This window comes from Stegastes partitus, unplaced genomic scaffold (assembly GCF_000690725.1).
Source record: "Stegastes partitus isolate 25-593 unplaced genomic scaffold, Stegastes_partitus-1.0.2 Scaffold310, whole genome shotgun sequence".
Lineage (NCBI taxonomy): Eukaryota > Metazoa > Chordata > Actinopteri > Pomacentridae > Stegastes > Stegastes partitus.
This window is the reverse complement of record NW_007578041.1, coordinates 522,655-550,494: the sequence shown is the minus strand read 5'-3', so window position 1 is coordinate 550,494 and position 27,840 is coordinate 522,655. Positions and strand designations below refer to the sequence as shown.

The following is a 27,840-nucleotide window of genomic DNA, read 5'->3' as shown; positions in this document are numbered from 1 at the left end:
TGGCTAACGAAACAGGAAGAGGTTCATCCACTGTGGGTGATAAAACAGGAAGTGGTTCATCTCTGTGGGTGATAAAAGAGGAAGTGGTTCATCCTCTGTGGCTAATGAAACAAGAAGTGGTTCATCCTCTGTGGCTAATGAAACAGGAAGTGGTTCATCCACTGTGGGTGATAAAACAGGAAGTGGTTCATCTCTGTGGGTGATAAAACAGGAAGTGGTTCATCCTCTGTGGGCGATGAGATGTTTAAAGTGATCCACAACAGGTTAGCTGGCAGAAACTGGTTTATCCTTTGTGAATATTCCTTCCTTCCTTCCCCCCTCCCACCTTCCTTCCTTCCTTCCTTCCTTCCTTATTCTTTCCTTCCTTCCCCCCTCCCACATTCCTTCCGTCTTCTTTTCTTTCCCTCCTTCTTTCCTTTCTTCCTTGGTTTCCTTCCTTCCTTCCTCTCTTCCTTCCTTCTATATTGTTTCATTCACTCCTCCCTCCCTCCTTCCTTCCTTATTGTTTGTTTCCTTCCTTCCTTTCTTTCTTCCTTCCTTATTCTTTCCTCCCTTCCTGCCTCCCACCTTCCTTCCTTCCTTCTTCTTTTCTTTCCCTCCTTCTTTCCTTTCTTCCTTGGTTTCCTTCTTTCCTTCCTCTCTTCCTTCCTTCTATATTGTTTCGTTCACTCCTTCCTCCCTCCTTCCGTCCTTCCTTCCTTCCTTCTTTCCTTCCTTCCTTATTCTCTCCTTCCTTCCTCCCTCCCACCTTCCTTCCTTCCTTCCTTCCTTCCTTCCTTATTGTTTGTTTCCTTCTTTCCTTCCTGAAGTCTCAAACTGTATTTTTTACATTTAAAGCATCACATCAGTGAGTCAGATTTTAAAACATAGAAACACACATTACATACGCTGTTTTTAGTGGTTCCGTTTATTTGACTGTTTTAAATGTCCGATACGTTCGCAGCTCACAGGTTTTATTGTCTTGACTGCAGAGATTGTGTCCTTACACAACGGTGCTTTTAATTTGAAGGTCCGTCAGTTACACAACCTGCAGCAGTGGGAGAGTTTGTGTTTGTGATTTCTGTGGGCGACTTTGTCTGTGAGTCATTCACATACCGGCAGAAACATTAACACCACGAAACCTTGAAGAAGAATCCTGGTTGTAGCTTCTGTTCTCTGGTGTCGTCACCGCTTCGACTTGTTCTTTCCTCCCACTTGTCAAACACTGAAACACCCAAAGCAAAGTTCCCGCAGGTCGACTTCCAGGGTTTTACTTTGTGCAGCGTCTGAAGGAAACGTCACCGTGTCAAAGTTCACGACCTGAACGTTATCAGGCTGAATACACAATGTGCTCAGCTGGAATAAAACATAGATTTAAAAAACCTCTGATTTCACACATCATGGTGAGAAATGACAGCGAAGATTTGAGGTTTTAATCTTTAATAGCTCCTGAGATACATGGAAAAATATATATATATATTTTAACAAGTACCATTTCAAATATCCATAGTTAATGATCGAAAAGTATTTAATTAAATAAATATAGAAAGACAGAAATGTAGAAATACATAAATAAATGTGTTTAAAATATAGAAGTCAGTATGGAAAGAAATAAATGTAGAAAAACTGCAATAAATGTGGAAATATATCAGTGAGTATGGAAAAAACAGAAATAAATGTAGAAATACAAGAATAATCAACAAGTGAATACAGAAATCAATATGGAAAGAAAACAATGAATAAATATGAACAGACAGAATGTAAAATTACAGAAGAAAATAAATGTAGAAAAACAAAATACTGTCACAAAAATGTAAAGAAAGTTAATTTTCATTGAGTTTGAATCACTGGCGGAAGAGGTTCACCAAGTTACTCCACAAAAACCAGTTTATTGGTCGAAAAATAATAATAATATAAAACAAGAGTAAAGCTTCTTCCAGGATCAATAAACCGAGTTACAGGCGACTAGTTGACATTTTCTTTGTTGGAAGTGGTTCATCCTTTGTGAATATTCCTTCCTTCTTCTTTTCCTTCCTTCTTCTTTGCTCTCCTTCCGTCTTTCTTTCCTTCCTTTCTGCCTCCCTCCCTCCCTTCCTTCCTTACTTCTTCTTTTCCTTCCCTCCTTTCCTTCCTTCTTTGTTTTTTCCTTTCCTTCCTTCCTTCCTTCCTCCCATCCATCCTTCCTTTCTTCCTTCTTTATTCCTTCCTTCCTTCCCTCCTTTTTTCATGCGTTCTTCTTTCCCTTCCTTCTATTGTTTGTTTCCTTCCTTCCTTCCTTCCTTCCTTCCTTCCTTCCTTCCTTCCTTCCTTCCTTCCTTCCTTCCTTCCATCCTGCTACAGCCAGAGAACAGTAAACCTGCTCAGTTATTCTGTTGGGAGGTGTTTTTAACTTTACCAGACGGTGAACAAACACTGAGCAGGTGGAGCTTCAGGTGCTCCAGGTGAAAACAAACTTCCTGCTCGGAGTCGGTCGGTGACGTTCTGCGGCTCAGCAGCAGCAGCAGGTCGGACGTCGGCTTCACTCCTGAGTGGAAAAGAGCTGAATGTCAGTTTACTAGAAACAAAGGAGACCAGGTCAGTTTTAGCTCCGTTTTTACCTGAAACTGTCGCCTGTTCACCTTCATGGGCTCCAACTGAACAGATTTTACTGTAAAACTACAAGTAGAACTGACTTCAACAGTATTTAGGTTCAGTGTTTAATACTTTAACTAGACTCTGCTGTAATATACTGAAGCCAACATTCACTGTGCACAGTAAAAAAGACTTTCTAAACCATTTTAACTCTAATTTTTAAAATAATGCACCATAACTTTTCAGATGGTCCCTGTTTTGATATATAACAATTTTTTGTTTAATTACAAATAATTGATTAATTACGATTTTTAAAAATGTATTAAATAACTAGAAACTGGAAAAAGTAATAATAAATAAAAATTTGCTAAATTATAATGTAGTGAAAGAAGACGTTGCTTTTGAATCGTGGTTGAAAAGAATAATTTAAAAAAATGGATATCGAGCAGGATGGGCTGTTTCTGATCAGAGTAACTGCTGAACATGTCACAAACAAACTCTGTTGAACTGAAACGTGGAGTTAAACCATTGAGCTGTTTTCTGGAGCTGCAGGTTTCTTGATGCCAACGTTCTAACATCATAGCAGCTCCACGCGTCAGTGATTCTGCTGCTCCGTTCCTCCGTCACCTGCTACAACCTGTTGGAAGCTGCGCCGATTCATCTTCCCCTCGTTGCCAGAACGTTGCAGAGTGTTTTTATCTGAGCGTCCTGAGAGCGATGAGATGAAGAAGAGGTGGATTTATTTTGCGACGTTGTTGCGGAGAGATCACCGACAGCCGCCTCTGCACAGCAAATAAATACCCAGTGAAGCCAGAAGGATCAAGGAGGGAAGTGACGCCACTGAGTTTCACTTCTCTGTTTATTATGCGCAGCGTTTCACCTGCAGTTTCTGGTTATTTATAGTGGAAACCGACGAAATTAGAAGAAAAAGACTGATGCATTCAGCAGCTGCCTTCTGGGATGTTTAAAACCTGTGTTTGAGCAGCAGTTTGCTTTGATTGAATTAAAAAAGTTCTATCTAAAGGTAACAGCTCTTTCTTAAATGTAAGTCTTCTTCTACCGTCCGATGCAACTGATTCAACCTGCAAAAGTTTCATTGGAGCCACGTAAACGTCTGTTTCTCTTTAAATCAGCCCCAATAAATGTAGTTCTGTCCTCATTTTGGTCTTGTCCACACGTAGCAGGGTGTCTCACAAAACCAAGATACTTTTCTACGATTTGTCATCCACACGAAAGCTCAGATTTACAGCATTAAAAACGATTCTTTCAAAAACATCCGACCAAAGTGAAGATCTGCGAATCCTCCGTTCATGCGCTTGCATGTGGACGTCAATAACCGGGTTTTAGGTTTCACTGCCTGCGGCTAAACATGTTCTTATGTCACATGTGCGACCTGTGTTTACATTTGGAAACAGCGTGGACGCCCTCAGACCTGTGCTGGTGTCGTCTCTGGTCCAGACCCAGATACTGCTCCATGTACAAGAACACAGGAGAAGGACGACGTTAAGACGGTTATTTTAAAAATCCTGTCCACCCTGATTGGATAGGATGTGGGGAACTACTGCCACCTAGAGGTTTGGCAGTTTATGAATGTGCTTAACGACACACTTATGCGGTTAGGTGTGGATGGATTGCGTTTGTGTAGGGGGGAGGATATTTGGTTTTATAAAAACCCTGCTATGTTTGGACAAGGCCTTAATTTCATGTTAGTTCAGATTGCAGAGAAAAGTAGAGTTGGGTGTCATCTGCAAAATGTAGTCATGAAAATTCAATGAAAACAACTTTTTTGTCTGTTTTTGTGATATTAAAAAGTATTCTACATGTTTAGATTTGTGTTATGGTGACCTGCAGCTGCATGTGGTTCAGAAAACATTTTTAGTTGACTTCTGTATGGGGCTGCAAGGTGGCTCGGTGGTTAGCATCGTCGCCTCGCAGCTAGAAGTTCACCGGTTTGCATCGAAATCAACGACACGATGAGAATAAACAGTGAAAGTTTCAGGTTTTTATCTTTAATAGTTCCTGAGATGTTAAAACAAATTTCAATGTGAGAAAAAAAACTGCTGACAGTGACTCAACAGGCGGTTAAAAAATAAATTATCTTGGAAGGTATTTGCCATATGAAGCTGAAATTTCACACACTCAAATTTAAATTTCTGTACTTTATTATTAATTTAAGAAATGATTGTGAGAGCAGAAGGAGCCTGATGGTTGGAGATGGAATAACAAGAAACAGAGAGTTGAGTGTCGTCTGCAAATTGTAGTGATGAAAGTTAAACAAAAACAACTTTCTTTCCATTTTTGTGGCCAAGTTTTTCATATTAAACTATTCTACATGTTTAGTTTTGTGTTATTGTGACCTGCAGCTACATGTGGTTCAGAAAAGATCACTAGTTGACTTCTGGATTAACAGTTTTTATGTCAATTTGAACTCAAAGATGGAACCTTTCATAACTTTTTTCCATTCTAGTCATATTTCAACTCACCAATAATGAGAGAATATTTAATCCAATATTACAGATTCTCAATAAGTCACATATTGAGAAATAGTGATAAAAATTTCAGGTTTTTATCTTTAATAGTTTCTGAGATATTGCTGTTCAAACAGCCTCAAATTTCAATGTGCGAAAAAAAAGTGCTAAAAATGACGCTTGTTTTCAAAATTATTGCAATATTAATCTAAAATTTCACAGATACCATTTTAAATACCCCGAGTTTATGATTAATCAAAGTCGAGCAGAAGAAACCTGATGATTTGAGATGGAATATTTTTAAAAATAGAGTTGTCTGCATATCGTAACTGTGAAATAACATTTTCATTTTTGTGCCAAAGTATTTAATGTTCTACATGTTTAGTTTTGTGTTATTGTGACCTGCAGCTACATGTGGTTTAGAAAATATCACCAGCTGACTTTTGCGTTATCATTTTTTTTGTGAATTGAAGCTCAAAGATGGAACTTTTCATCCGTTCAACACTCAGTCAAGCCGTGAACAAAGCGTTTAATCTGTCGTTCAGGTGAATGGTGATGATTTAAACATTTGTTTTCTCTCCTCTCCTGAACTCTCCCAGCTCTTCCCGGTTGTCAGTTCCTGTGTTTCCCTGTGTTTTCCCTCCGACAGTGAACAGCTACGGCGACGACGACGACGACGCTAGCAGCTCCTCCGACAGCGAAGACGAGGTCCTGAAGCAGTTTGAGATCTCGGTGTCGCGCTCGCAGAGCTTCCGGACGGCGGCGGCGGCGGCGGCCGGTGGTGGTGAACAGCAGCAGCATCATCAGCAGCTGGCGTTGGGTCGACGGCACAAGTTTACCCGACTGTCGGACCAGGAGGAGGGCAGCACCGAGCCGTCGGACTGCGAAGGTAAAGAACCGAAAATAAACCTTTATTGGTCGGGATAGAATTGTTGTGAAAGTTGAACAGTTTAATTTAAAATGTGCTCCACCTTCCTGTGAGTGTTTTATCTGTCACACATCATACAGACAAAATATTCCCTAAATAAAAATGGGAAAAGTCATAAATAATCAGGAGGTAGACGAAAGCTAGATTTCTAAGCTACATTCTTCCTTTACGGTTCTCATGGTTGCAACATGCAGAAAAGCTTTGTGCTGCTTTCAAATGTTCCTGCAGTAGAAACAGCCATACCGGACCAACAGAGTTCAGCAGGTTACTTCACAATCAAAGCATCCTGTTGCAAGTGTCTGTTAGCAAACTTGAGTGTCGCTGCAGCTTCCTGGACTCGACTCGGATGTTGTTTTCTTTGGCTGCTAAATGCTTCACGTTCTTCACACCAGCCCGTTTTCACTCGGCAGGTAGCTTCCAACCGGCTCGATGTTTTCACATCAGTGAGATTTAATAGTTTTGTCGCCGCCAAAGACTCATGAAGCTCCATTAGAGCCAGAAAGATAATCTGTGTCGGTGCAAAATCGCCAACAAATGGCCTAAATGCTGTTTTTACTGCAGATTAGAGGCTCAGAGAGGCAGGACGAGCTGTGTTTTAGGAAGCAGAAAACAAATCAGACCATATCTATTCAGCTTTTACTTTAACATGTGTCTGTTGTTGTGGCACCAGTTAATGGTTCAAATAAAGTAATTAAACCCAGAAAACATGAATTATTTCCTGTAAATGCAGTCATTTATTCTCGATATTTAGCGGAAACACGGCTTATCATACATGCAGTTCCTGGACTTTTCTTCCTAAATATTGTGATTAATGAAAATCCTGAACATCCAGTAAAACATAATCTGGATTATCGTCTAAACCGGAACCGCGCAGAGCCTTTAGTGTCCGACGGTGACCCAACAAATCAACCCGCTGCTGTCCACACACTCATCAGTTCAACCTAATCTGGACAGAAAAGTCAAACATGCAGATTTTTAAAATGTTTTTTACCCACATTTTCCCTCAATGTAGGTTCATTGTTCGCTGCACTATAAAGTCCTGCAGCTCTGTGGAAACACATGAAGAACTACAGTCAGAATCCAACAAATCATTTAAAAAATCCAAATAATTACGTTTATTTAAGGATTTCATTTACTAAAATTTCCCGAAGAAACCTGGAATCATCATGTCCAATACTAGATGTGTTATGGGTTTTTTTTTTTACTGTTAGTACTGGAGTTTAGTTTCCATCCTTGTCTCCTGTCTGCTCTTTGTAAACACTGCCTGCAGTTCACCTGAACATTATGAAATCAGAAGTTTCGTCACCTCACTGTTGGTCACAGCTAAGTCCCTGATGGCTTCATGATACCAACAAGAAGTTTTTATAGAATGAAATTACTGCAAATTGTTTATTGTGGGCTGCATGTGGCTCGGTGGTTAGCATCGTCGCCTTGCAGCTGGAAGGTCCCCAGTTCGCGTCCCGGTGAGGACACCCGGTATCTTTCTGCGTGGAGTCTCCATGTTCTCCCCGTGCAGCGTGGGTTCTCTCCGGGTTCTCCGGCTTCCTCCCACAGTCCAGAAACATGCTGAGGTTAATTGGTGATTCTAAATTGTCCATAGGTGTGAATGTGAGTGTGCTTGGTTGTCTGTCTCTAAGTGTAGCCCTGTGATAGACTGGTGACCTGTCCAGGTGAACCTGCCTTCACCCTGAGTCAGCTGGGATAGACTCCAGCCCCCCATGACCCTGGTGAGGATTAAGGTGTAGAGATGATGGATGGATGGATTTACTAAATTCTGTAAAAAACAGAAGGTCCAGCACACTTGTTCCCTGTGAATCCATGATTAACTCTGCTGTGTCCAACAGTTAAGTGACCAAAATTCAGCGACTTTTCAGTTGAACTGCAGGCAGTGTTCACGAAAAAGCAGGTTGGAGACAATTTAATAGCGTGAAAGGCTGAACCCGGAGAGAACCCACGCTGCACAGGGAGAACATGGAGACTCTACGTCCTCACCAGGACGCGAGCCGGCGACCTTCTAGCTGCGAGGCAATGATTCTAACCACCAAGACACCTTGCAGCCCAAATTTATTAATTGCAAACGGTTAATTTTGTTGAATTTTTAAACGAGGCATTGAGAATAATAGAGCTTTTTTTCTTTCTTTTTTTTTTAATCAAATAATTTCAAGCTGAGATTTGGTGAATTTTTACAACTGAAAGCACGTCACAGGTGAGTGGTTTGAGAACCGCTGGAAAGTTGAAGTCCGACTGTTTTTTTTTTGTATTTTAAAAGTTTCTGGCTGATAAATGGTGCCATTTCTGCGATTTTTAAAAAAATGTTTTAAGATACCCTGCCTTTCACACCTGTTAAAGTGGTTGATAAAGAGTCTCTGATAGCGACAGGAAGTGACAGCAGAACTCTGGTGATTCTGTCAGCGGCGGCGTGGTTAACAGTCGTCCAAACACGATGAGCTGTTCGCCACGAACGTTGGAAACAAGCAGCATTAAACACCGCAAGCAACAAACAAACCTCCAGTTTAAAGCGAGCAGCTGGCGGCGGTGGGCGGCGGCGCTGTTCGGTCGAGGTCACTCCGCCTCAACTCCTATTATATATCTTCCATCTTTAACCAACATGTGAGCCGTGCGGTGACATAACCCGCCATGCACGAGGTAACACACACACACACCGGTGACTCACCTCAGCCTGTTGCCATGGCGAACTCTCTATGCAGCCATTGATATAACAGTCAGACCGACCTTAATGACGGAGAATTGGAGATAATTGCTATTGATTGGTCTGAGGTACGGCTTGTTCTCAGAGCGTTTTCCTGCGTCGGGAAAAGGCCAAGGTTTGACAGATTGCACAATATCTCCTCAGTTAACACACAGCGCCGCTAAACAAGGTTTAGGAAGCTGCTTTTGGATCTCTGAGGCTAAATTAGACGATATACCAGAGAAAACACTCGTCAGGCGCTGAGGACGGATGTATTTGTAGCGTTTGCTTATAAGAAAACCAACAATTTACGTTAATGTTAGTGCCTTTTGTTATATAATAATGATAATTACACATTTATTTGCATATCACCTGTTGAAACACGTCTACAAAGAGCTCCACAATCATGTCAAATGAACAAGATCGCAAACATACAGCATGAACAAGATAAAATATTTAAATCCTCTGTGATTTTATACAGTATATGGAAAACAGAAGAAACCACCATCGAACAAACCCAACAGACTAAACACTGCAGTCAAGCTCCAGCGTGTGATTATACCCAAGATACACCCACATTAGGGAGTAGACCCCATAACTAATTATACAAATCACTGCTTTAACTGTCGTTAACACTAATTATTAAGGCTGACTCCCCACAGGGCCACCATCCATCTAGAACCACCCCACTAATGTAATAACAAAGCTCCACACCATGGTATTCTAAATATATGATCTAGAAATGATGACAAAATTACGTTCAGTGTTCCGATGTTGTTGCTAGGAGGCGTGATTGAAAAGGCTGCTTATGAAAATCAAAAACCCCTCCTGGTTTAAACATGGCCTTGTGCAGCGCTGCTCTGCTCCCAGTGCTCCTGCAGCACTGACAGCAGTCCAGTCATGAAAACAAGTCCTCATAAACTTTGTCAGTGTGGCAACCCTTCAACGGGAATTTCATTTTGGCGAAAAGAAAAAGCCAAAGGGAGACAAATCTGAAAAGTGAAGTGTATAGTTTGTGCGTAACCACGACACCATGACACACTGGAGCAATCACATGGCGTTGATCCACAGTTTAAGTCGAATGTTCTTCCTCAGACACCTCAGGACGGTCCAAAACTGAGGCACTAGTTCATGTTGCACAACAGCCTGAATGTTGAAGAAAACCTCAAGCATACTGCTGGTGCCCATGACTTGACACTCGATGTCCAGTCTGCTGTTTCTTCTCTTGATGGTAGCCGTTATTTATCATTATCATGATCTGTACAGAAGCCAACGAAGGGGAATCGGCTTCATTGTGGTTAACGGTCTTCACTTATACTCCACTTTTCCACTTTATTGGTACTTAAGTTGCTTTTGGGAGCAACTTCAGATTCAGTTTCATGGCTAAGGACATTTAGGTTTGTAGAGTTTGCACTGTTTTCCTGTTGCTGTTGATTAGGGAGTCCATTACCAGGACGTATTGCTTCATATTCTCGTAGATTAATCGTAGCAACTGCTTGAGTTCCTTGAAGATGTTTCACCTCTCATCCAAGAGGCTTCATCAGCTCTGACTGACTAGAAGGGGGTTCCAGATACTTTAATCCTTAAGGAGACATTAACGCCTGAGTTTTGGTTTCACTTGGGGGTTTGTTGCTCCTCCCCTTCCTTATGTGAGTCGTTAGTGCTCCCTCTGCCAACAATGGGAACACTCCTTAAGGATATAAGTATCTGGAACTCCCAACTTGTCAGTCAGAACTGATGAAGCCTCTTGGATGAGAGGTGGAACACCTTCAAGGAACTCAAGCAAGTCCATTTGCTACGAATAATCGACCAGAATAACCATGACCTGGATGACTGAAAATCTTCACAGACATTGCTCCATATTGTTATATTTCCAAGTCCTATTCAAGAGACAAACACAAAACATCTAAATGCGTCCGAAGATTCTCCTTCAACCAAGAAGTAGTGAAGTGTTGCCTGAGAGTCAAAATCCAGGGCAAAAAAAATGTCATGAAACGTCTCCATGTTGCCTGTAAAGCTTTGCTGCTGTGAGTGCACAATAAGAACCAAACTCAACATTTCCATGAACTTCTCCCTTCTGGATTTGGATGCTTCAGCAGGCTTTTACTAACTGCACCAAAATATAGAAGTGAGACGCAAATAGAATTCTGAAAAGTTCAAATCCATCCCCTGGGTGGAAATTACACCTCGCCGTCCTTCCACCCACAGGTTTTAAACCTTCTTTGTCTTCTTGCAGAAATGGAGGCTCAGAATCGGCAGGGCTTCCAGGATCCGCTGTCGGCGGCGGTGGCGGAGAGCGAAAGAGCCTCTGCGATCTCTCTGGACAAACCCGCCGCCGGAGTCGAGGCTTCGGCCGCCAGAGACAGTCCGACCCCAAGCATGAACCGGCAGGCAGCCGACGGCAGCGAGGACACGGAGAAGGCTGTGGACCTCGACAAAAACGAGGCCACGGACAGCTCCTCCACCTGGAGCCCCGAGGTACTACAGCCCCGCATTTAAAAACACGTCTACACAATCAATCAAATCAACATTTCACAATAAAAATACCATTACTGTGTAAAATATAAAATGCTCTTTTAACCCCTTACCATATCGTTGTTTGCATTTTCAAGCGTTAGCGCTGTTTAAAGCGTCTTATTCTTCACTAAATGTCAGGATTAGCTAATCCCACATCCAAGATCACACTAAAAGCAAAGATCAACAAAAAAAGTTGACAACCATCATTATCTTTGACTGGGGCTTTGGGTTTTGTTAAGCCGGCTTACACAAAGAAAGCCTGGATTTGTCAAACTGGCTTCACCACTCAGGACCTCCGGAGTGGAAAGGGGTAAAACATAATGCGTTTGATGACGAAAAATAAGATTTAATCATCACGAAATGCGAAAGTATGACTTTCTTTAAGTCTGACTTTAGTGCCGTGTTGTCGACTCGTTTAAACTAACGAGAAGGTCACAAGCAAAAGAGTAATAAGGTTAATTTGTTCCATTGCATGTCTGTACAACAACTAAAACTGAGGGTTTTCTAATTTTATAAAAAACAACAACAACATTTCACACTTTCCTGTCACAAAAAGCAAAAACTTAGTAAATAAACACGCTGATGGTGGGATTAGCTGACTGCGGCCCTGCTGTCGCCCATCATGCACGGCGGCGGCATCATCATCACTGAAACGTGAGAGGATTACCGTCGGCTCAGGTTCGATTTGGAAGAAACGAACCAAACACACACACTCGAGGTTTTGCATAAATAGCTGATATTTCGGCCAACAAGCAGAAGCTCATGAATATTCACCGCTGTGTGTGTTTGTGTGTAAACAAAGTGTGCGTTTGTGTTTCCGCAAGTGTGTTTGTGTTTGAGCTCGTAGGAGAGAATCTAACAACGTCTCCATCACCGAATCGCACTTTGAAATTGGGAGCAATCTGTGCTGTAAACACCTCCTACACACACACACACACACACACACACACACACACACACACACACACACACACACACACACACGAGAACACACACACACCAGAAACGCTTCATAAATAAGAAACGAGGTTGGATCAGTTCAGTGGAGCTCCAGAGAGTCGTGTTGTAGTTTATTTATATGGTTATATAACAGGCCGAGGCTTCGTACTACTGCTGCTAATAATAATAACAATGCTGCTGCTGCTGCTGCTGCTGCTGTGTTCTACACACTGTGGGTCACATTTTAAACATCAGAGTGTTTTCCACTAAACTATGATTGAATTCACAAGTGTAAATATTGAGGTCTAAACCCTGTCGTGTTTATTTATAGTGTGTAATTTACATATTAGGCATTAAAACTCAACACAAGATATATGAAATGGATTTTACTGGACTATAATACACGATAAATATTATAATCCAGTAAAATCCATTTCACAATGGAAATATACACACAATAAATATATATATATTATATATATATTTTCACTATATATATATATATACAGGACTCCAGAATCAGCGTCAGCTTTAAATCACCACTGGAAACCATTTTTATATACTTGCTTTTACAGGATTCCTTCTATTTTATTCTCTTTTTCTCGTTTTAAATGATTTATTTATTGACATATTTGCAAATGCTTTTATTGTCGTTGCATCGTTACATGTTTATCCTTTGTACGGTGCAAAGAGCATAAAAAATAACAAAAGTATTATTATTTTATTTATTTCCAAATATTTTTATTAAAACTATTTTGACCATTTAATGTTTTTTAATCTGTTGTTTTACACATTTTCCGCATTTTGTTAAAGTGCTGATAATATCTAGTAGAACCACAAAGAAAGAAAGGTTTACTGTTGACTGGTAAAAAATAATAGTAATAATGTTCATATATAGTTATGGTCATTTTTCCTATTGACATGTTTAACTGTAAAATTACACCCTTTTTTGTTTAACAGTACTTAAATCAGCCAAAAAAGTCATTATTTTACAGATATTTTCCGTTATTTGAAAGAAAAAGTATGTATATTAAGGATTGAAAACGATAATTCTGTTTTTAACTGCTAGTTTACAGATAAAAGGGATTAATTTGCAGGTCAACTGTGACAAAACGAGGCCAACATTGTAAATATTTTCCAAATAAAAGTTCTTTTATTTTTACAAATAGTATTTTTGTTCTTCTACAATATGTAACAATTACAATTACACTGGTTTAGCAGATATTTGCTGTTATTTAAGCATTTTTTCCCCCCAGTTTTTGAAAGTTACAGTATTCTACATTTTTTTTAACATATTGCTGCCAGATTTTGTGGATTTTTTCCTGATTTTAATTTAATGTTTTTAAGTGCTGTTGCCTGTAAATAGTATTTTTTCAAATTACAGATAATATATTATAAAATGTATTAACTTGTATGTTAGCTGTGAAAAAACAAAACTACTAATAATGTCCACAGTATTAATCTGTTTTTTTTTGCAAACACTAATTTGTTAGTTTACTATGTTTAACCTGTTTTATTGACTTTAAATGAGCTAAAAATTTATTTTAAAAAAAATCAGTACTTTACAGATATGTGCTATTATTCTCACCAGATTTTACAGTTTTTGAACCATATGTGTTCCATCATTTTTATCGTATTGTTTCTGGCCCCATGATTCGGGTTTACAGTGTTTATCTCCCAGAACAAACCTCCATCAGCCCGACTTATACGTCCAGTGATGCAGTGATGCTGCTGCTGCTGCACTAGAACTGTTCAGTAAACATCCTCATCAGCTGAGCGTCTGTTGGGTGTTTTTTCTTCGACCTGCGGGTTCGATTCTCTCCGGCGGTGGCGGCGGTGGCGGCGGCGACGGCGGCTCTCTGATTATATTATCACCTCTGCGGTTGCCATGTCGACGGCGACACTCGGCCGCTCTGTCAACACTCGACACAATCGATGTTGTGTTTGCTGAAGGGAGGAGGAGGAGGAGGAGGAGGAGGTTTATGTCTGCTTCATGACAGGATTTCTGACCAGTTCCTCTCAGAAAAAGACTCTTTGAACGTGCAGGAATCATAATTTACAAACAGAAAACCAGGAAACCCCTTAAAAGTAGAAGCTGATGATTAGATCCAGAGGAAACATAAAGGTTGTTTATGATTGACATGCTTCTGTAGGCTTCAGATTAAACTAAATTTAAACTTACTTATATGCAATTTAACCTTTTTCAAGTCATTTTTCTTCACTCTAGTGCAGCAACCTGCCATGTTTAAACATATTTTAGTCAAAAACTGGTCACAACTAGACTCCATTGGCTGCAGTTGGCATATTCACTAAAAGATCAAACTACAAATGGTTAGACGTGACCATTATTGTCATTACTACTTTGGATTTGTTGAGTTTCTTTTCACCTACAGCACTATGAGATGTCATACGTTGTGAACTGCAGCTATTTAGATACAACTGAATTGAAAATGTGATTATTTATTATTCTGATTATTATGACTTAATGATAATGAAACATCAAAATTTAACACGACAGCTTTGAAGAGCTGAATGTCACATCTTCAGATGTCTTGTTTTGTTTGACCATAAGTCCAAATTTCCAACATAATTAGTTTCTCGTGCAGCGTTGCTCTGCTCCCAGTGCTCCTGCAGCGCCTGGAAGTCCTGTTATGTAAAAAGCACAGTCTACGATGAGCTGAATCTCTGTAACTGTGTCAAAACTACGGCCCTTTAACTCGAATTTCATCTTCGGCCGGACACAAAATGTGCCCTGTTGAGGTTTGAGCTCCATGGTGAAATCATATACATGCTTGGAGCCGTGACACCCTCCATGCATCCGCAACACAAACAGTCCCAGAACCTTTTAATCGCACCACGTAAGACCAGGAAAAGCAGGAAATCCTCAAGACGGTGGAAAGACACTAAAGTGAGATTCAAAATAGTCGCAGGTTATTTCTCGATTGATTCTGATATGTAGTCAAAATACAGCTTTGGCGTTTACATTGTCCGAGTAGGAAGTGAGATGTTCGTCAATGAAAACTGTAGTTTAGCCAGTAATGGTAGTATAACAGAATAAGATGTTTATTAGCTATCAAACATCTGATCCAGCTCATGTGGGATTAAATGACATTTCCAGTATTGCATTAGAAAAAGTTAATGGAAAAAAATTTAAAAAAAAAAAAAAAAACCTCCACAATTTCGTGAAAATGCTTCTCGCTTGAGTTGGTTTTTAACTTTTTTTTTTTAGTTTTTTTTTTTTTAACTTAGCTTCATTGGAGCCGTAAACAGCTTTTCTGATTAAGTTCTGGTGTCGTGGACATTTAACTCTTTAATTCTTTCTTCCGCTATCTTCATCTACGAATGTTACGAAACACGTTTCATACCAGCTAGCATGAAAGAACGGTTATAACTTTTCTCCTGTTTTTTGTCTCGTAAATCAACAAAGTTTTGCTTGTTTGTTCTTCTTTCAGGTTTTTTAGCGGATACCAAACAACTGGTTTTCTTTTTTGGGTTTTTTTAATTTGCTTACTTCAGCCATGTAGCCTCTAGCGCCACCTTCTGACGACACTACACAGCCTAGGTCATTCACTTCAAAGCAGTTAACAGACGCTAGCCAAATTTGCGTTTTTTTTTTTTTTTTGCGTTCTTTACAAAATGTTGAAAGAAAATTAGCTCGATAATTATATAGAAATAAGTATATTGCTACCACAGAACTACCACTACTGTCTTAATACTATTTACTCGACATGGAAACCATATTCGATGTCCCTGCACAGGTCTAGTTGGTTGTATTTGTTGTTAAAATGCTACCTGCTGCCATTTTTGGGATTCAATGACAAGACCACCTGGTTCCACTATATAGTTAGTTTCTGTACCTTCTGCTTTTACCCTCTGATTAGTAGAAAACCTTAGAAAAGGCTGGTTTAATCAATATGGAAACCAAAGTTCAAAAAATACAATTTAATGTTCTATTGAGGTTTATGTGCAGGACTAGTCCTTGCGCGGGAGCCACAACTAGCTAGTTTTCTGGCAACTGTTCCTCGCCAAGAAATACGTAAAATGGACAATATTTAGTTAATTTTTTTCTTCCTACCTCTCCAGCAAGAGCAGCCTCCCCAAGACGAGGTCTCGACCCAGCCAGTCTGTTCCTCCCCTCGGACCCCCATCTCTAAATGTGGAGACCTGGTCCTGTCTCTGGAGTACCACCCGGACTCGGAGAAGCTGCTGGTCTCGGTGGTGGCAGCCCGGGACATCCCCGACAAGGCTCGCAGCGGCATGGACTCGTGGCAAGTTCACATGGTCCTGCTGCCGTCCAAGAAGCAGCGCCACAAGACGTCGGTCCAGAGGGGGTCGCTGCCGCACTTCAACGAGACGTTTCGCTTCTCGCGCCTGGAACCGTCCGACCTGCAGATGTCGGCCGTCCGGTTCCGGCTGTACGCCCTCGGGGGAAGGATGTCCCGGGAGAGGATGATGGGCGAGAAGGTTCTGCGTTTGGGAGGGCTCGACCCGGATGGAGGGACGATGGAGACGACGCTGGTTCTGGAGCCTCGAAGTAACCTCAAGGTGAGTCGGAGCAGTGACGCCAAGACTAGTAAGTGTGTATAGATGTAGTTAAACTCTGACTTTGTTGTAATCCCAGTTTTAGATATCTACCTTTGTTTCTGATTAGTCATAGTTCAAGTTCAAGATATATTCAGTTCCCTTCAGTTCAAGATGTCCATGCTGTCCTTTTTGGATTTGGATCTCGTAAATTTCGTCAGAATGATGTCATAGATTCTCAAAGTCTCAATAGTTTTAGATTTTTGAAATGGCGGTGCAGATAGATGTAGTCTTGTTGATCTACGGCAAGTGGGGGGCAGCTCACTTCTCAAAAATACAACAAACATATCAGAGCAGTCTGAGGATGAAGTTCTCGTAAAATTCTACCTCAGTGATGATGAACGAAGCTCTGGTTCGCCACAAATTCTTCGCTGATGACTTCTTTCTATTTCATTTCTTTTTTAGACTGGATTTCTACAGATGTCTTAGAGTTATACTTTGTAAAACAGCAGTGCAGATATTTGCGGTTATGTTAGAAGCTACAGAAGTGGGAAGGAGTTTTCTTTACAAACAGACTGCACCACTGCGATAACAACTGCTCTTGTTCCTCTCAAACTCTATGCCGATGACACCTTTCATTTTTGGGGCATTTTATAACCGTCTCATCCACTGAAGCCACTGCTGTTACTTCTGCTAATCCTGTTAAAACAGTTTAGGGGAACAATGAATCTCCTCTATCTGTGGAACTAACTGAAAGAAAAAAAAAACCCTGTGTAGTCAAACCCTGCTGTGCTGTGTTAAATGTTTGCTGTGCACTTCAGCTAGCGTTCAGAAAGTGTCTGACTGAGTGTTTGTCCAGACGACTCGGATGATGTTTGTTTTCGTCCTCAGAGTGTCGACTCCCAGCTCAGTCTGTCTGCTGTGTCTCAGAGCGACAGCGCTTCGTCCACTCAGTCTTTGACCCATGGCGGCGTCCCCGAGCTGCTGGTGGGTCTCTCCTACAACGCCACCACGGGACGGATGTCTGTGGAGCTCATCAAGGGAAGCCACTTCAGAAACCTGGCCATCAACAGGCCTCCAGGTCTGCTATGGAGGAGCTTTACTTCTGCTTCATGACAGGATTTCTGACCAGTTTCGTTAAGAAGAAGAGCCTTTATACATGTGGGAGTCATAATTAGAAGCTAGCAATCAGATCTAGGAAAAAATATAAAGCCTGTTTATTACTGACGCTGCTCAATGTTTTGAAGTACCCACAAAATGTGTTTCTGTTGAACAGATTTTCAAAAAAAACAAGATTAAATGAGATAAACTTACTGATTAGCAATGCAAATTCACTTTTTAAGAATTTTGAAGACTTAGATGCCATTTAAAAAAAAAAAATCTAAAACAGCGATGTGCCATATTTACCCCCAATTTTAGTAAAAAAAACCTGTTGCAGTCGATGATTACTTTAATTATTCATTCATCTGATTATTATGACTTCTATGACAAAACATCAGAGTATCTCCTTTACAACTTTAAAAGGCAAAATGTGTCTTGTTTTTTCAACTACAAATCCAAATACCCCCAAAAATGACTTTCTAATGAGATACAAAGGGTCATCATAAAAACATAAATCAAAAACTGCACCTGAATTAAACTTGGCTGCCCTCCTTGTCTGAGTATTCTCCGTGTGCAGTGTTGGTCTGCTCCCAGTGCTCCTGCAGCACTCTCCTGGAACCATGTAAAAATGTAAAGCACTATGAATACAACAGTTTCTATTAGATTACCAACTCACTTTTCATCCCTGTGTTTCTGGTCCAGACACTTACGGGCGGCTGACCCTGCTGAACTCGGTTGGTCAGGAGATCTCTCGCTGCAAGACGTCGGTGCGTCGCGGCCAACCGAACCCTGTCTACAAGGAGACGTTCGTCTTCCAGGTGGCGCTGTTCCAGCTGTCGGACGTCACACTGCTGGTGTCCATCTACAACCGGCGCAGCATGAAGCGCAAAGAGATGGTGGGATGGATCGCTTTGGGCCAGAACAGCAGCGGCGAGGAGGAGCAGCTGCACTGGCAGGACATGAAGGAAAGTCGAGGACAGCAGGTCTGCCGCTGGCACGTCCTGCTGGAGGCGTAACGCCCAAGACCAACAGGATTTAGTGTTTTTTTCTTCTATTTTAAAGGTTGTTTAGTTAGGAAACTGGAGATGAAAGAAAAGGCTTCATTGGTGAGGACCATGCACGAGGTTTCAAGGATTCCAGAACCATCGATACGTCCATCAAAACCTGGAAGAACATCAAACCCAGCTGGTTAGTTTGTGTCAGCATGAAGCATAAATTCATCCACCAATAAGAGCTCACAGAAATGTCAAACAAGATCCTCTACGCCTCGTTTCCACGTAGCACTGTGTGCAAGTAAAGTGGAAATCCATGATCTCAGACGTTTACGAACCTCCGCCTTTCATGTTTAGTTTTCTAGGAAAGGTTTTGCCTTAAAATTTTGATCTTTTTTGGATTTCAGAGCTAACGAATTAGCTAAGATGCTAGTTAGTTGGTTGACTGCGTTGACGGTCAGTCACAGTCGATTTTTATTAACGTGAACCACATTTTGTTGCAGCTGGTGACCTACTGCTGATGGTTTTGCGCCAGTCGTTTTCTAGATGTTAATATTGTGCAGACTTCTTGAACCCCAAAACTCTAGTCTGCAGCTGTTGTAGAAGAGTTATGGTGACCACGGCGGCGTTTTTAGGGTCAGGGTTGTGCTTCTTCCCAACAGTGGACGTGATATGGGCTGACAGCAATACACGATTGATACAGGCTTCACCCTCCTGCAACTATGCAAACTTTGGCTGCACCTGATTGGACGAACGCTTCACATGTGACTCGTGAATTTCAAACTGGACCAACGTGGCACCTTGTTTGGAAACTTTTCACCAAAAAAGTGTTTCTACCAACATTTAGAGCTCCTATATCTGTCTTAAATTTACATCAACAATGGTCAGTTTTAAAGTCTTTCGGTAGTTTCTAGAGGTGTCCAGTTGATTTGCATGAAGTAGCGAAGACTTTGTGCCAATGAGGAGCTAGCAACGCAGTGCTACCGGCTGCTTATGTAGAAAACAACGTAGAAACGACGGAACCAACGGTCACATAACATTAGTTGCTCTTAAACACCACGTTTAACTTCTGAAACACTAGTTCAAAGTCAAAGTCTTGTTTCCACTGAAGCTGCAGCAAACCTTTGTGGACGTTTGTGGTGAAACTGTCTGGTTCTAGCTCAATACACTCGTACACACGGTCAGCCTCTCCAAACCGCTGCAGATTGGAGATCTTTGCCTTCAGCACAGTTTGGAAACCTGTCGTTGGAAATAAAAAGAAGCTAGTTTAGCTCGTTTAACACACACTCGCTGCGCAACGTACAGTTTTTGTCCCGTAAATGCTCCATAGTTCAAAACTAAACAGCGCTAAACTGATCAAATTAGCTTCTTAGTTACGTTTTCTTTCACTCAACACTATAATACACAGAGTTACGGGCAGCTAGCAGAGCTGCGTGGAAACGAGGCGTTAGCTTGATTTAGTTTAGTTTGTCCTCCCTGCTGCACTTTTTGTTTTCTCGAGTTAGAAAGGACTTGAAGGTGTGTGTGGACGGATTATTATTTCTAGTTTTTGGCCATTCTGGATGGAGAATCGGTGGAAACTCAACCACAGAGAAGAAAACCGAGCGAAATATCAGCATCACATCCCGTCGGGAACAAAAGCGTTTGGATTTCATATGTCGACGCTGAACTGGGAATGTTTCCTCCATCTCATCGTCCTTCATGGTTCACTCTCTGTCGGCAACAAAAGACACAAGAACAAAAACAAAAACAAAACACAAAGTTTACAGAAGTACAAATGGCTGCATGTGACCACAGTTTATCGGTGGTCTTCTTCATTTACATTCCGCCCTCAGAGCACACCAGTCCGTCCATCCCTTCCTGCATTTTCCCAGTTTATATAATGAGATTACGTCCTGCCAAGGGCTGAAAGAGTCTTTGTGATGGTTAAAAGCACACATCTGCAGTTGAACAGTAAGAAAAGCCAGCAGTGTGAAGAGGGCACATCGAGGTTTAGATCATTTTTTTGAATAATATCACAGTTTGTTAATTTACTGAGTAATTATGTCACCAAACCAAAAGTTCAAGCTTTGTTTTGATTTGAAGTGAGTAAAAAGTCACAGAGCTGCTGATAATTAAGGTTTACACTGTGCAGATACCAGCTTTATTCACTGCTCACAGTCTGGTTGAACTGAGTGCACCCAAATATATTTCTGTTTTGTAATCTATCGATCTCCACGGATTCCGTTTGGGCTTCAGCCACCAAACTAGCGACTGATTTGTTTAGTTTCTATAATAATAATCTATGAATAATAATCTGACAAAAACTGAAGCAGACAGCTGATTCGTTGGGAGTCTGTGGCTGTAATTTGGGGATTTGGAGCCACTGTTGGAGAGCTAATCCGCCCAAAAAAGCCTAATTAATCTGGATTTACTGGAGATCTTCGGTGTTACGCGACAACAAAAGCAGATAATCGAACTCATGCTGAGTTCGAGAACGAACGTCGGCACTCAGTCGGTGAATCGCTTCCCAAAGCTAGAGGAAGTCACGAAACCTGATTAGAAAGCCGAAGAGTCTTTACTGTCGTCGTGCTGCTGTGCAAAAACAACACAACGGATTTCTGATGGTGCTCCCCGAGCTAATGCAATATTTAAAAGAGATTAACAATTAAAAAGGTTCGGTGAAAAATTAAAAAGGAAAAATAAACAAAAGGTCACAGGACTGAAGCAGTCTGATGTGCGAAAGTGCTTTTTGAACACTAAAAGATGCAGAAAATACAAATTTAGATTTATTTTAAAAATAATAATAATTGGAAATGTATGTGGAATAATTTAACTCTAAAACTAACGGAAAATAAGAGATTAGCAGATAATTATTCAGCTGATCTTTATTAGAGCTTCATTTAAATATCTTTTTCTTACTAATTTCAACTACAAATGCCTCGTTTTCATTTCAGAAATATGAGTTGAATAAATATGCTGCTGAGAGTTCACCTCATTTTATTAAATTATGTTTTATAAGCAACAAATCCAGTGTCTAAGCAAACTGAAAACTCTCTCTGTAGACCTTTTTTTTGTAGTTTGAAGAAAATTGATGTGATGGAAACTTCTGGTTGTTCATCAAGGATCCAAGTCTCTCAATATTCAGTATCTGCTGATAGCATTTTCTGAGATGATACTCCGAGGCAGACATTGTAGATTAGCTGAAGAGGAGTTTAGCGAGCAGTGGGCCCAAAGACATTAATACATTAATCAGTTATTAATTGGAAATGTTGCACTTTAAAATCAACCAAAGCAATGACACCTACATCCCAGCAGACATTTAAAAAAGAAAAATGGACTGATTCACGTCCGTTAACACCTGCCTACATCGGTCATCCCTGGTTGTTTTTTCCTTTATAATAATGAAAACCACGCAGCCAGTGATGTGTAATTTAACAAAGTCAGTGGAAAGCCAGGCAGACAAGTGAAACGATACACCTGACATCCACATTGTTCCTGATTTTGAATAAAAAACCGACTGTTCAAAGTGAAAACTGAAACAAAACGGGTCTCGTTATGTTTAAATGGATGTTTAATTTCAAAGAAAAACACGTTTAAACAAAAGAAACAAGACTAAGGTTTACACAAAACTCAGCTTCAACTCCAGTAAAGTAACAGAAACAGAATCGTGCGTTTACACAACAGGCAGTGTTACATCTAGATATCAGTTGTGTTTTACAGCGTTTGTATATATATCTGAATTACTGTAACAGAATCCGGCCGGGGAGTCGGAGCTGAGAGTCTTGGGGGGAGGAAGGCGCCTCATTCATATGCAGAGCTCATTCATATTCTGGTGCCACTACATGCAGGAAGCCCAGCAGCTGGAGACTCTCAGCGCGCCGGGATGAGCCTCATCAGCGCTCCACCGTGTGATTTGGCCTCAACTCGGCCTCCTTCAGCGGGCCAAAGCTCATTTCAACACCCATCAACGCTGAGCTGAAAAGAGGCTTTAAATATCTCGCTGCAGCTGTTAATAACATGCGATGAATTACCCTGGAAGTGTGTTTTTTTTTTCCTCCCCTCTCTCTCTCCTTTGCTGGTAATTGGTAGTTACAGCTGTACAGTGTGATGACGCTAACGCTCATCCTCTTCCCGTCTGAAGGCTGCAGTTCAGCCCAGAGGGGGATTAAACCTGTTTGTGTCGACAGATCCTGCAGATCCGAACCCTCGGGGGGTTCAGACGTGTTTACAGCAGCGTTTGTTTTCTTTGGGAAGGTGACGAAATTCGCAAGATGCAAGAAGTTTTGAGGCTACAAGGAGACGCTAGCGTGTGATAAGTCAGATTCAGGTCCTTCACCGCTAAACCTTCATCCTCACCGTTGCACTCGTCAAACTGTTTTAACATTTAATCTCTAGGCTGGATGTGTATTGCACATATTCATAATTTAAATCGTCAAAAAGTGCAACTTGCAGTGTAAATCCAGACTATTTGTAATTACAGCTTCAGACTTCCACCATTTAATTCATACTGGTCATAATTCTAGTTTAAGATATCTTTGAATTAATCCAGGTATTAGCTCTAAAGTTTCACTGGGCATCTAAAGGATATAACTATGAATATTTTGCGCAAGAACAGATTAAACAGCAAAATAAAGTGGTTTTGAGTGAAACCATTAGCCTGGTTAGCTTCTTTTCCATTAGCATGTCTCACAGAATTCCTCTAATTGGCTTTTGTACCTCTATCTTCAATATGGAATCTCGTAAATTAGCTTCCGCTTTGTCAGAATTATGTTGCGGATATCTTGAACTGTAATGGTGACCATTTGAAACGTAACTTCGGATATCTCGAAGTAGAGTTTTGACTCGTTGAAATTACGCTACAGTTATTTCTAGCAGCTTTCTTTCGTGACCACAATCGCCATTTCACCTCCATGTCAAATCAATCCGAAGTTCGAGTGAGTTTCTAGTCGTTCTCCTCAAACTCTATGCCGATGACATTCTTCTGTTTCATAGCGTTTTCCAATCATCTTATCCACCGCATTGCTGTTCAGATGCTTCACACAACAACATCCAGCCATGCACAACAACTCAGACCAGTCGTCACGATGCTTTAGATACCAGAATTAGTATTCTGACCAGTCAAAACTGAATTACAGAAATCCCAAACTGTGGTACCAGCTGGTCAGAATGATGTTGTAGATATCTGGAATAAAAGTTGTGACCAGTCAAAGCCACATCGTTCATATCTGTAATGTTGTTCCACGTGGTCAAACTTAGCTATTAAACGTTAAAACGACTCGCTTTATACTTCAGCTAGTTTTATGAGGTGTTTGAATCACACAAGTGTTTGTCGAGACAACTCAGATGATTCGAACAGTTTCTGTTTCTTCCACGATTTATTGTGTATTCAGGGAAACTTCCAGCAGCAGAAAGATGAGTTTTTGGTTTTGTTGTTGTTGTTGTTGTTTTCTAGTATAAAGGTTAAGGGGCACAACTGATGGACTCATTTTGTATCTGTGAAAAGCGGAAACTAAGCTGTAGGTGTTGTAAACTGCAGATGTGTAGTGACGGCTGTTTCAGGTGTAAATGAAGCTAATAGGAGTGCTGCAGCTTTAAAGCTTCTTATTTTGTATAAGAGCATCATCGTACACAAAGACCAACATAATGTAGTTTGAGTTAAACCCAACAAAGATGGAGCCAGGAGCGACATTAGCCTGGTTAGCGTTTTGGGTTTTTTTAGGGGGGCATATTTAAAATTAAGACATTTTTAAAAATTTGACCATTATTTCGCACAAAAGAAGTTTTTTTTTTGAAGCTGCTGTTGAAGTGACAATGGTCACTGACAGATTTAATGAGCTTCACCATGCTAACTAGTTGACATTAGCCCTACAAACTGGCAAGAAACGTCTTGAGTTAAGCTTACAAAGTCCCATTCGCCCTGTTAGCTTCTTTTTCATTAGCTTGTCTAGCAAATTTTTTCTTTCTCAGTGTTTTTATTTAATATTTGAAGTTGATAGTCAATTTCCAAAACTTAACAGTGATTTCCAGACACATTTAGACATTTTTCACAACCAACTGTTGAAATGATGGTCACTGACAACTAGCCAGCTAGCTAGCTCATCAACACGAGCCCCACGAGTTGATTAGAAACTCTGTGCAGCTGCTTTTTTACTTTCATATTTTGTCTTCAGCGGTATAAAAACACTGTACTGCTTAAAAAACAACCAAAGTAATGTAGTTTTGAGTTACAAAAACTAATGAATCCTCATAGCTACTGTTCGGTTAGCTTTTCATCAGTTCCTTTTTCTCTCAGTTTTTGTCAATATTCAAAACTAATAGTCGTTTTTTAAAATTTTTTTAAAAGCTGATTGGGATTTCCAGACAAAAGAATACTTTTTTGAACAGCTAAAACGACAACCGTCACTGACAGACTTTATTATCTGTAGCATACAAGCTAATTAGCGTTAGCCCCACAAGTTGTTGGAAAGTCTTTGCAGCTGCTATTTTCATGTTAATATTTTAGCAGTAAGAAAAAATTTGAAACCTGTCAAAGTGTCTTAAATATGCGTACAGTGGCTGAAATCATGATATTAGCTAACTTAGCTCTGAAAGGGTTGTTGCTAGCATGAATCTGGTCAGATTTTAGCATCGTCACTCGCTGTAGAAGATACGGAAATTTGCTCATTAGCTGTTTTGTGTGGCACGATACTATACTGACAAGATGCTAACGTTAGCATGATGTCAGTGCCAGTAAACACTCATTTTAATTAAATTCTTTCAGTTTTGCGCCTTTTGTTTTTAGTGTGGAAAAGAAAAAAATACCATAAATCCTCAAGTACCATGTTGAAATTACCAGAACCTTGCAGGTGTCGGTTGTTGATTAGCTGCGATTTGACGAGACGTTTAGCAAACAGTCTGATTCGTCTTTGTAATTTAGCTAGCTCGGAAATATGTGTCTTAAAAAAAAAAAGTGACCTCAACAAACTCCAAAGCAGTTTTGTTGTGTTTCTACAGGGTTTGGGGGGAAGTCGTGCAGTTTGTCCTTAAATGAATTTATTGGTGTTAAGGTTAAGTTTTCTTTCTACCCGTCACCAGACTGATATCAGCACTCCTATTCTACCGGCTTCATACTTGTAAGTGTAGTAGTGACATGAGCTGTATTTACTGCACAGATGGATCTATTTTATGCATGTTAAGTTGTTGTACAAAATCTACCATATCTATTCTATTTTTTAAAATAGTAAATGTTTAATGTTCTTGAATATTTCCCAGGATTGTATTTACAGATCTGCATGCTCCGTCCAGGATCCCAGGTTTGTATTACAGATGTGAGACAATCAGATTGTGCTGCAGATGTAATACAGTTGTAATACTGATGAAGTGCCTGTAACATTTTGAGATGAAACATATCCACCATGTCGCAGAGACGATATAAATTTGCATGAAGCCTTCTTGTTGTTCCCTGTGAATGCTGCTGTCGGACTGCATGCGTTGGGAGGTTTGTTCACGAGGCCTGGACCAGGGCTGAAGTCGGGCCGGATCCAGGAAGGGGTCAAGTCAAATCGCTGTCAAAACCAAAAACGCCAACAAACAGATCTTAAACTGAATAAAAGTTCATTTTTTAACCCATGAGCAAATGTAGGTTCACTTCATTAAATACGTTAAAGTGCAATTTAAAGGAATTAGGAATTTCCAATTATGTGAAAATTTTTCTCTAGGCTAGTTAGCGTTAGCCCCGGGAGTTGGTTGGGAACTCTCTGCAGCTGCTTTTTTACTGTGAACATTTTGTCTCTGGCTTTAAAAGTACACTACAGAAGTTCAAGTCTTGAGTTAAGCCTACAAAGAGGAGTGGGGTCAGAAGTCTCATTAGTCCAGTTAGCTTCTTCCCATTAGCTAGTCTTAAGAAATGTCTCTTTCTCAGTGTTTTTATTCTGAATATTTGAAGTTATTGATTGATTTCTGCTGTATTTTTTGTAAGCGTACAGCAAAGTTAACCAGTTTCGTGGTGATGTTCAGGCGCTGGCGGCTCTTGGTTAAGGTTAGAGAAAAGTCGCGGTCTGGTTCAACACTGAAAAAGTCCACAATGACTTGAGACACACCGTGTTTGTTTACAATGAATCATAACCACAGTGTTTTCTAACCTTAACCTGACTGCTTTTGTTGCCTAAGCCTACCACAGACCTGGTGGGAGTGGGCAGGCTTTGCTCACCCTCCATCCACCCCAACCACCTCAGTATGTTGCGCAGCTAAGCTAATGTTTAGCAACTAAATGGTATTTCTCTGAGGCAGGGATGCAACATAAAGTCAAAGTTAGTGTGTTTTGAAGCAGCTGCAGTTCAAAGTAAATCTAACGGCTAAATCGAAGCCCACAGATGAGACTGTCTGAGTCTCCAGACAAACCCATTGGTCCTGAGCGGTCCTGCAGCCCTGGTCCGGTTCCTGCATGCCGAGCACCACGGCACCCAGAAAGCACTTTTTGTACCAAGTTTTGTCGTTGCCAATAAAAGCCAGAAGATCCCTGCCGTGGTTGCGTCTGTTTGCCATCTGCTCTCTGGAATCTCGTCTCCTCGCCGAGCTCCTCATTTTCAAAATGAGGCTTTTGTGGCGAGAAAACAACACAAACACCACCCGGCGAGTCGAGGGGGAGATTTCCAGGTTTAAGTCTTTGTCCTAAACACTGGCATGAAATCCCACGACGTGGATTAGAGATTAGGGAAAGTATCTCGTGTGTTTTTTAAGTGTTTTGGAGGAGTTCATCCCTTTAATCTTTGGGAACAGATGCCTCAGATTTTACCGACTAACAGATCTGCAGCTTGTTTATTAGCTGTTTGGTTTATTCTTTGTTTACTTTGCTTTGAAACTTCCCGGTGTTCAAATACAGCACCTCTGTGATGTTCCAATTTAGACGGACTTAATTACTATAATATAGTATTAGTATTTCTACATATTTATATACGTATTCTGCATATTTTACCCCCTAGACAGTCTTTTTATTGGAAATATTGCTTTAAAACTTCAAACTCAAGCATCTCGTTTTGTCCCTTAACTGTTTTCTGAGTTGTAGAAGTTGAGGTTCTTCTGCATTATGATGTTTAAATGGGAAGTTCATGTACGCTGGAACCTTCATCCTTTCGTTCATGAAGGAAGCTTCCACCTTACATCGACACCTGTTTA

The 27,840-nt window shown here is 40.7% G+C and overlaps 1 protein-coding gene across 1 annotated transcript in view; it reads left to right on the top strand.

Moving 5' to 3' along the window:
- syt16 (synaptotagmin XVI) overlaps positions 1–27,189 on the top strand; it is a 43,345-nt gene extending 16,156 nt beyond the window's left edge. Inside the window, exons 3-7 of the mRNA XM_008283418.1 lie at positions 5,668–5,907; positions 10,872–11,113; positions 16,175–16,636; positions 17,504–17,693; positions 18,416–27,189. Coding sequence (XP_008281640.1) covers positions 5,668–5,907; positions 10,872–11,113; positions 16,175–16,636; positions 17,504–17,693; positions 18,416–18,729 — 1,448 coding nt within the window. The 3' untranslated portion in view covers positions 18,730–27,189. The remainder of the gene's footprint in view (positions 1–5,667; positions 5,908–10,871; positions 11,114–16,174; positions 16,637–17,503; positions 17,694–18,415) is intronic.
- Positions 27,190–27,840: the final 651 nt, after the last annotated feature.